The sequence below is a fragment of the Sorghum bicolor genome, chromosome 2 (assembly GCF_000003195.3).
Source record: "Sorghum bicolor cultivar BTx623 chromosome 2, Sorghum_bicolor_NCBIv3, whole genome shotgun sequence".
Taxonomy (NCBI): domain Eukaryota; kingdom Viridiplantae; phylum Streptophyta; class Magnoliopsida; order Poales; family Poaceae; genus Sorghum; species Sorghum bicolor.
Window position 1 is genome coordinate 75,327,140 of NC_012871.2, and position 10,550 is coordinate 75,337,689.

A 10,550-nucleotide genomic window follows, 5' to 3' on the forward strand; every position below is an offset into this window, starting at 1 on the left:
ACTTGTATGAATACATTCAACATTAATGAATGTTCCATTGTTAATTTTTAAAGTTCAGCAGGGGGATTCCCCTAGATTTTTTTGTTTAAAAAGGGAATAGAACAAATGTTACAAAGAGGTGTCCATGCTACCGAGCTTGCAGTGCTCAAAGATGTATGTTGCATTGTTGCTTGTCGCATCTCATGTTTTGCCGTGTAAAGTATGGGAAACATGTTTATACAGATTAGAATGTTTTGAGAATATTCTAGATGTATTTGGATATTTTTCTTATTTTTGTAGTGCTAAAGCTATTTTTAGAGTTTCTAAAGATGTTTTCGAGAGCTCTAAATATTTTATCTGCACTTGTCATATCACAATCTATCTCTATTTTTTTGGCGGGGGTAAGAGAATTTTCCGTGGTTTAAAAACTCTATTAAGTAACTTTTTTACTAAAGAAAAGACAAATTCATCTTTAAAAGCATGTTAAGCTAGAATAGGAACAGGAAGATAATTTAAATGAGTCTGACCAGAAAAATGGTTGCCGGAAGTTTTTTTTAAGAGAGAAACTCATAGTGTGAAAGTGAAAGGTAGAATGTTCATATATGTGTCGGCGTGACCACAGCCCACACGGCCACACAGATCGTTGGCGTTTGTTTCTTGGGTGAGGGCTTCTGGCCTGGAAACTGATAACTCAGATGGGCTGTGAAGTGGTCCTGACTGAGAGATGGGCATTTTGGCTCCAAATTCAGAAGAGTCCGAGACCATTGGAAGTCCGAATTGTTGCTAGTCCATTTTTCTCACTCAATTTCTGCAAAAATCCGTTTTTTCTTACTAAACTTTTAAGTTAGACAAATTATCTTCCTCAACTTTTAAAACTGTTGAAATTATATACCTCCCTGACCATATTAGAAGCAGTTTTGAGATGATGGTAACCATTGGCTGGCCCCGCCCAGCGTCTCCGACTTTTTGTATCACCGTATATGAACCCGTCCTGGTCATTTCTTCGTTATTATGCCCATTTTAAGCATGTTCGTTTATTTAAAAAGTCATGACTAAAAGTACTATTTATTAATTTATTATGAGAAAAAAATACTGTTAAATGGCTGGCAGATTCAGCAGATAAGCTCAAAGCAAACATGCTAAGGCCTTGTTTAGTTGCATTTTTTTTTTACAAAATACATACTATAGCATTTTCGTTTATATTTGATAAATATTGTTCAATTATGGATTAATTAGGCACAAAAGTTTTTGTATTATAAATTAAAAACAAACTGTATAATTAGTTTTTTAATTAATCTATATTTAATATTTCATATGTGTCGTAAGATTCGATACGACAAATAATCTTTTTTTTTTGCAAAATTTCTGCTAAACAGGGCCTAACCTGTTCGTGTTTACGAGTATCTTTTGGCGATTTCCATCCGGAGCGCGAGCGGACATCAGCTCGTGTAATCGTGTTGTGTTCCAGCGGCCGGCAAGGGCGTCAGCCTCGGCATCCGTATCATATCGCCTGCACGGCTGCACTTGCCCACCAATTTGTGTCCCTTGCTGTTCTCGTTCCTAGCTAGCTGTCGTGCTCAATCCATGACATGATCCAGCACCATTTGTCGCGCCCACTTTGTTCGTTTCTCGGGGCTGGTTTAGTTGCAAAAAATTTTATGATCTTTCATTATGCATAAAATATTAAATATATTTATAAATAAAAATTAACTATATAATTTATCTATAATTTAAGAGATGAATATTTTAAATTTAGTTTGTTTATAAAATATAAACGAAAATTTTATGTAAGCAAAACTAAAAATTTTCGCAAACAAAGGGAGCGGCTGTGGCTGCGTGCGCTGTGACTGCGTCAGCGAGAGCTCGATCCAGTCCACCAAGGGCTCGTCTCGTCTCGTCTGTCACTTCTTGACCTTCGGTTCCAGTATTTGTAGTAGCAGCAAGTTTATGAAGCTTTCGTGTGGCACCTGACTCTTGTGCATTCCCCTAAAAAAATAACCAAACAAACAAAAACAGACCCTTGCTCTTGGGCATGAAGCACTCTAAATTACTACTCTATCGATTCTAATTTATAGATTGTTTTGCCTATTTTAAATACATAGCTTTTATTACACAACTAGATATATAATATATCTAGTTACATAATAAAAGCTATATATACTCAACAAAAAAAAGCTATATATACTTTGAAAAAGCTAAACCGAGCGTGATAACATATAGAAAAAAAAGTCTCTGATTACAGCCAAAAGGAACATTTCCTACCTTCAATCCCAGCCCACAGCCTCTTAGAAAGTCGACCAACAAATTCAACCATATATATACAAAAATCTAAGGGCATTTACAATTTTCAACAAGTTATGAATGTTAACTTAAAAAATTAATCTAATCCAGACCTCCAAGATTGTATCCTTTTGGGATGGAGGGAATAGAAAAATAGAAAGAGTAGAGATGCAAGATAGGTTGTCCGTGAACTCATAAAATACATTTACTTTGTGGGCTATGCTGATAATAAGTCAAATTAAGTCTATTTGTGGGTTCACGGAGAGACATTTTTAGGGCTTTGTCGGCTTTATGATAGTGTTAGTGTTAGAATTTATATAAAGAAATTCTAATAAATCTCAAAGGCTCAATATAGTGTTTCTTAATGGGGTTTATTGTTTAAGCCCATGAGTAGAGGTAAAAGGTACAATTCTCACTACTGCTTTGTTTCCATGTCCTGATCCTCTGCGCACACGAAGAGTTGGGAGAGTAGGTTTATGGAATCGTTGTTTGCATGTGTGACACTTACTCGGATGTACGGGCAATCATGTTTTTCGGACCATCTTTGCGACTGCTCGCTTCTTCCTAGTGATTGTTGAGGTCTTATTTTTCGAATCAACTTCGACTACTTTCTGCGACTTCAAACAACTTACTATGAGTGAGAATGGAGCCACCGGTGCTCTCGGCAAGGGAACGAGAGCACCTGGCCTATACATGGAACTTTTCTTGATCCTTCCTCACCTGGTCAGAGCCTTACCCAGAAGATAGCCCACATGAGGGCGAGCCGATTTGGCTCTCCTGCGCAAAGCAAGCGTTTGTGAACCTACCAAACAGCTATCCTTACCGAGCGAGCAAGACAAGGCAAGCTAACTTCCAGAAACCAAGGACTCTCAGCTTCCGATCTTTGGAAACCACCATCGTTGTGCAAACAATAAAGCTTTGATCCATGCACGCAGCATCGCCTTGTGCAGCGTGCACCTGCCGTCTGCCTTCGTCCAAAGTTCAAAGGTACCTGCGTTGCGTGCTGCGAGGATCGGCTCGGAGGACGGACTCTGGGAGCTCACGCAGGTCGCAAAGCGCGCGACCGGATTTGCCGCCCGGCTAGTAGTGCACTTGACACTGGAGTGGTGCTGGTAACTTTGTCCTTGACGACGAGCTGAGCACGGCAGCCGCCCGTTTTCTAACCTCGGGGATGAAGAAAGCTACTAGCTGCTTCAGTACCAACGCACTGCACCGACCGCCGGCCTTCTCCCATGGCTGACGAGTCCAGGAGACGCATGCACGACAGGGTCAAAAAGTTAAAGGTCGGCGAGCAAGACAGCAGCAGAGAGACATACGAAAGGACGAAGGTACCATGTCGCTTTACCACCCTGTCCCTCTCGTAATAGTCTCTTGCATACAGTAACTATCATCCAAGGTTAGGAGGGACTTGCATATAATAGAACTAAGTATATTACGAACAAACCATCGTGTGTAGTACTGTCATAATTTGCATTTCTTTTGGGAGTGCTACTATGATCACGCGGCAGCTTCCATTTATCTGGGGACTGGGTTTCTCTGGACCACACCATGCATTTCCGGTTCCCTTGCTGAGGAGTTGTTCTGTTCATCCTTCTCTCGGCTTGCCTTTTGGGGGGCCAGCGTTAGTCACAGGCGTGAGTCCCGGCGCTGCTGACAAATGCGAACATGACAGCGGCCGTGAGGAGTCAGCAACTTTCTCATTTTCACATCATTTTTCTCTTTTATTGCAAAACAAATATAATGACCGAAACGACCCTGACAAAAAAAAAATGGACCGACAGATCATATCGTTGCTGCTATACAAACGCGTGTACACGATTTGGTAGAGAACATGCACGCAACACACACAATCATTGCAGATTCTTGCAGGTATACACACACAACATGCAAATGCAATATCCTATCCATAATAAAGAAAAATACCCAGGTCCCTTTTCTCTTCACGTTGTCAGCAATTCTTTTTTTTAACATGCTGGCTCATCGGATGCAACTTTATTATGCTCCGTCATCATCCTACCAGCTGCTTTATTAAATCTCCCGTTTAAAATTTCCCGTTGACAGGATCGCCGGCGACCAATCGGCAGCCTTCGCGCGCCCAACAGAAGCTTCGGTGTTGATAGTTGCCGGCCACAACTCATCAACCACACAGAGACACACGCACAGAAAATGGGGGACACAACTGTCTCATCTTTTCAGCTCTTGCCCTAATTTTATATTAGTATTAGCTTGATCTGGTTCTGGTTCTGCCTGTTTGTTAGGATATGCAGGGGCTGTCATGCTGCAGCATCATAGGAAGATCAGGAGGCATTTAAAAATACACATAAAGTCAGAGACCAATGCTCGCCACAGGCATGCATTTTGCAAAAAAACTATGAACCGTGGATTTTGCCGTGCACCTTTGCAGTTGGCCAGTTGCAGTGCTGTTTTCACCTGCAATGCAAAGATGGGCTCCAACTTTCTGAGAACTTGAATCCACGTCATTTGCAAAGTGTTCTCTGGCCAATCATAGCTTGGGGGAGGAGCACAAAATGGCATCCAGGTTCTTGTGCATGACTGTGACTGAAAGGTGCAGGCTGACTGACTGACACGCATATCCAATAGTATCCATCCACACCTGCTGAAAGGCAGTTTTTTAGGGTGTATATGCTGGGCATTGCTTATCTATACCGTTGAATATGCATCGAGATGTGTGAAACAGGGGAGAGAAGTGTGAACACATTTGAGAGAAGTGCAGCAACACGAATCTCAGAGCACATTTGGATGGTCCAGATAAGCAATGCTGAGCATGTACATGCTGCATTGCATTATTGCACCTGAGACCTGCCAATGCGATAGATCCTCCAATGGCATCAGGATTCAGGCAACGCCATTCAGCATCAGCAGGCATGAGAGAGCAATGGACAGTGACCGCTGGTCCGATTACCAATCTGCAAAACAGAGTAGTACAAAACTGCCCATTTTGCCAAGTTGTAGGGGGGTAATACGTGCAGGATCAACACCTACCTGGCCGTCCTTTTCATTGCAGGGAAGGGAGCAAGTTACACAAAATGCGAGACATTGCTCCATCGATCTGTGTCCTGGCTCAACAATGCACACAGGCCATCATCACAGGGTGACTCTAAAGCACTCCAACCAAATGCTGATGCCTCAGCAGCCACTGAGTCCATCCAGGGCCCCCATCCCAGTGTTGCATCATTGGAAGTTAGCAAATATCCAAAGCATGATAATTCATTTCCAGAAAAATGGAACAAAACTGAGCTATCATTTCTAGGTCACTAAAAGCTCTGTACATTGCAGCGATCTCATCTCCCAAGGGTTTCCCTATCGATAAGTTAAGAGGATGCAATCAAGAAGACAGTTGCAAAAGAATTGTGCCTCGAAGGTACAAGCTAACCTCGGGTAAAAAAAATTTACATCTCCGGACTGGCTTGCGCTTGTGTTACAATCTTTCTATCTGTGAGCTGAATCTATAAGTTAAACATCTCCTACCCTACAAAGTATTAGTGATGAGCTATATATATATGTATGTATATGGCTAAATGTATATTACGTTAGTGCCAGACAGACGATTTCTGGAAGACAATGATAACGGCCGGCTTTCAGCAACTCTACCACCCAGATGGCTTCCACTGACGCTCCAGTCATCCTTTTGTGTGGGGATAACCAGCTGCATCGTGCCCGGCTTCAGCTTTGCTTTGACATTTGAAAGTTCACCTACACATGAGAGCTGCAGCATCTCAAAAGTTTCGACGTGTTTGCAGCTGTCTATCCATCCTCTTGAAACGCTTTGTATATGAAATCTCTAAACCTTCTGGAATACTGCCTTGGGTCCACTGCTGATATAGAAGTTGGGTCATACTGGAAAGACTTGTATGCATGCTCAAGCTTCTTGCTGATATCATAATCTTGAAGTATGTCTATGATTCCAAAATACAATATAACGTCATAGTACTCTCCAGTTGGCTCTCCGATCAGCTGCAGTTCACAATCGCTCTTACGAGCAGTGAGTTCAGCTCTGGAAGGTATGTTGGCCCCAAGTTTGATTTTAGGAAACCTGTTAATTCACAGTATTCAGAAGAAAATAAGTACAAAGTGAAATAGCATGGATCAGGAGAGACGTTCCATGTCATAGTAAATTATATTACTACTCACACGCGTGCGCGCGCGCGCACACACACACACACACGCACCCCCCCCCCCCCCCCCCCCCCCCACAACACACACACACAAATCAATTCAAGAACAGCTGAGATGCATTAACAGAAAGGAACTGATAGGGGCACAGGGTCTTAGGCTCTTAGCATAGATGCCTTGTTCTGGCTAGAACCTAGAAGTCATGGTGGGCATGAACTATGTGGACACACTCGATTTTGAATGGGTCACAAAGTAATGATTGCATTCTTACATCTTCAATTATTCTGTCTCACTTCTCAAGACCATGACAAAAATTATTTCATAAGGTGTGTTCACAAAAGAAAAAGTGCTAAGGGAGTTGAAAACTGTTGCTTAAACAAAAGGTTTAAATATCCTTGAACCGTACTGGCATAGAATATTTGAAGATTGCTGGTACGAATCCTACTACCAAATATGACATAAGGATCGTGACTGCTTGATGTCACAGAATCATAACTATTCTGATTGCAGGTCGCATTCCATTACCTCATAAGTATGAAAAAGAACAGATAAACGTAACTGAATGTCTAGTTACCTGTTTGGATCAGCAAGAAACCGATCTGTATTTCCTCTTGAAAGACGAGGTGTTGGTATGTCATTGATGATTTCATAGTCAATGCAACCTTCAATCAAACAATTTGCCTTGTAAGATAAAAAAAAAAACTACCATGCTAAAAAATGGCTAAGGCGTTATATAAGAAAACAGGTAAAGTGTTCAGGGTTTTCCATCCAACCTTCAGTCAGAAGCTTCTCTCTGTTATCAATGAAATGTACGCCAACAAGAAGACTGTAATCCATAATTTTCTCCTGCTCAAGGAACTCACAATCCCTGTCCACTTGCCTGCTTAAACATTTGTAACATCTTAATTGACATGATGGACAAACAAATGCCATGATTTCTAAAAGCACTAATAAGACACCATATGTAGAACACGGGACATAGTATGAGCACCTTTGGAACTCATGAAACCATTGCTTCTTCAATCTGAAGATGAAGTTCAGGTCGAGATCCTTCAGAGTTGTATACTGATCTATCTCTGTCTGTGGCTTATCAGTTGTGCGGCCAAGAGATGAACCTTTGAGATCAAAACGCCTATGAATTGGATATTCCGAGCAGAATAGATTTCCCATTATGACAAAACGAACCTGGTTTTGGAACAGCAACAGAAAAAAAAAGTGCATAAGTTATCACTGTTAGCAAACAATGTCTATGTTAATGTTATGGATGGAGAACTATACTGCTGCAATCATCTCTAACCTTCTTCTGATTTGCTCCAGCTAACTTGACACAATGCAGACCAAAAAATTTGGTTACTAGAGTATTCTCAAATGCCCGGACATGATTGTAATAAGCTGGGAGCATCTTCAGAAGCATCTGCAGTGTAAAATGTGTTTATTTTATTCAACATAAAAACATATAGCCTTTACTATGAAACAACATATAGACAAAAGGAACTACAAAGGACAAACCTTCACTTCAGATTTCTTCATCGTCTTTATCATGTACCGATCATCGTTTGTTAGGTAGAAAAAGCTTCCACTCTTACCAGGAGATGAAAGCTCCCTGAGAGCCTCATTTCCACATAGCGATAGCATATAGTCAGCAGCATCCACCTTGAACAGCTTGCGCAGCGTCCTGCGATCCAGTTCAGAACAGATGGTCCATTGATAAGAATGATTGCAAAGGAACATGTTGTCTCATGATCATATATCTTTATCAAGGGAGTGATGACGAACCGGAAGACCTGTGGGCAGTAATCCTTCCATCTGAAGTCACAAGAATTGTGTGGAGGGGTGTATTTTGAGCCTTCAGGAGGAAACTTCGTCCATACTTTTTCCTTTGGGTCGAAAGCAGACGATTTCAGATCAAGCACAATTGGGCCTTGCTTCCCCACTGCATGCCTGTCCAGATATGAATGTTGAGGCAAGAGAATTCAATCAAGTATGGAGAAAACATGAAACAAAATTGGCAAATAATCACACACCATCATGTCTTATCGGTGGAAAATTCACATGGAAGGGTTATTAACTTATTAAATAAAACAGAAATGAGACCAGCCACCTAGAAATCCACTTCTAAACCGCTATGTAGCCTGAAGCAAAACTCTTTTGATGATTCAAATGTCAAGGTTCCCAAATTAGACCTTCTCAATGAGCAGAGTCATCAATTAAGATTCAATTCAAAACCCTCTGTCATTACGTGATGCCAAAATAACAGGCTCAAATCTCAGAATTGCTCGACCAAAAAGTTCCTAGGCCCAAATTGGCTGTCAATACAGCCATCGAAGGCAAACGAACTCCACGCACCTGATCCCGAGCTGCAAGTTTAGCATAAGCTCGTAGTGCTTGTGTCCCTTGGCGATGGTCTCCCCTTGTCGCTTCGCCTCCCGAGGCGGCACCCACTGTGTGACGTGCGGTGCCGGCGATGGTGGCGGCAGGCTCCGGTCGTCAACGCCGTCGTCCGTCCTCCCGCTCCTCCGCGCGGTCACCGCCCCGTCCCCCAAGGCGGGCCCGTCCACAATGTCGCACGTGATGTCGCCGTCGGACTCCCAAATGCAAATCTTGTCGTACTTCCTGTCGCCGCCGGAGCTGTTGCTCAACCCGGACACTGAGCTCGCCCGCCCGTTGGCCGCCCTGATCCCAGACGATGCGCGTGACTTGTGCGGCGACGCGGAGTCGGGGCTGGCGGCCACGAAGCCCGGAAGGTCCCTGGCGAACACGTCGCGGGGATCGCGCGCCGTCGGGGAGGATGCCGCCGGGGACGGGTAGTAGACTCCCTTCTGCTGGACAATGCCGGTGGGGGTGTCGCGCGTCCAGTAGCCAACGTAGACGCTACCGTCGGCCCAGCGGAAGGTTCCGTGGCCGCGCGGGCAGCCGTCCTCCCAACCGCCATCGTAGCGGTTGCCGTTGGACCAGACGAGCGCGCCGCGGCCGTGGATGAGCCCCGCGCGCCACTGGCCCGTGTACTCGGTGCCGTTGCGCCAGGTGTAGCGGCCGGCGCCGTCCTGCAGCCCCGCGCGCCACTCGCCATCGTACTGGTCGCCGTTGGCGTAGCTCTTCTTGCCGTTGCCGTGCTTGAGGTTCATGGACCAGGACCCCCGGTAGGTGTCCCCGGCGGCGCCGGTGTAGGTGCCGGGGCCATCCATGAACCCGTCCTTGAACTCGCCCTCGTAGGTGGCGCCCGACGGCCAGGAGAACTTGCCCCGCCCCGTGGCCTTGCCGTGCCGCCACTCCCCCTCGTACATGCACCCGTCGGTCCACAGGTACTTGCCGGCCCCATGCGGCGCGCCGCCGCGCCACTGGCCCGTGTAGAAGTCGCCGTTGGGGAGGCCGCGCTCCACGTAGCCGTGCACGTGCTCACCGTCGTCGCCGCCGGACGACGAGGACGACGACGCCGAGGAGGACGCCGTCTCGGAGTCGTCCGCGGCCAACATCGGGGACACCCGGCGCCTGCCCACGGGCTGCGGATGCTGCACCTTGCGCACCGTCGCCTCCCAGTCCCACGCCCTGGCACGGGTGTGCTCGTGCATTGGACGCCCCCGCCTGTCCCGGCGGCCACGCCTTTCTTCTTCGCCTTCCTGTTCGCCGCCGGCGCTCGAGGTCCTCGCCCGGTACCCTCGGCGCTCGTCGCTGTGCTTGGCCGCGGATCTAGCACCGCCGGAGGCCGCGCGCGCGCTGCCTCCACGGCGGCATTGTTGGGGGGAAAGGGATGTAATGGTGAGGAATGAGCGGATACACGCAAGCGGGCTAGAAGGTAGGAAAGCAAGCAAGGAAAGAAATGTGTTTTGGGGACGGGCAGGAGCAGGAAGTGGGGGAACAGAGGCAGAGCCAAGGGTGAAACAGGAAGAATGGAGGTGGTGGAGGATGGTACTGGTGGCCTGGTGGGGGAAGAGGAAGGAGGAAGGCCTACTTTGACACTTACAAGTACTCCCTTACCCTAGAGATAATCTTATTTTTCCACCAAGATATATAGTTAATTTCTCTAAAAAATACAAGATATAGTTAATAAATCTTAACTTAACAAATATTATAACAATAAATACTCTACTATAGATTCACCATAGAATATATCTTTACAATCCGCTCATTTGGAGTCAATAAATGGTAACTTTATTTTC

The 10,550-nt window shown here is 45.2% G+C and overlaps 1 protein-coding gene across 1 annotated transcript; it reads right to left on the reverse strand.

Moving 5' to 3' along the window:
- LOC8073136 (phosphatidylinositol 4-phosphate 5-kinase 6) lies at positions 5,491-10,314 on the reverse strand. Its single transcript, XM_002463275.2, has 8 exons — positions 8,740-10,314; positions 8,170-8,334; positions 7,903-8,068; positions 7,691-7,807; positions 7,385-7,578; positions 7,167-7,273; positions 6,968-7,055; positions 5,491-6,313 (listed from the first exon to the last, which is right to left on the reverse strand). The coding sequence occupies exons 1-8, from the start codon at positions 9,960-9,962 to the stop codon at positions 6,025-6,027; spliced, it is 2,349 nt and encodes a 782-aa protein (XP_002463320.1). The 5' UTR covers positions 9,963-10,314; the 3' UTR covers positions 5,491-6,024.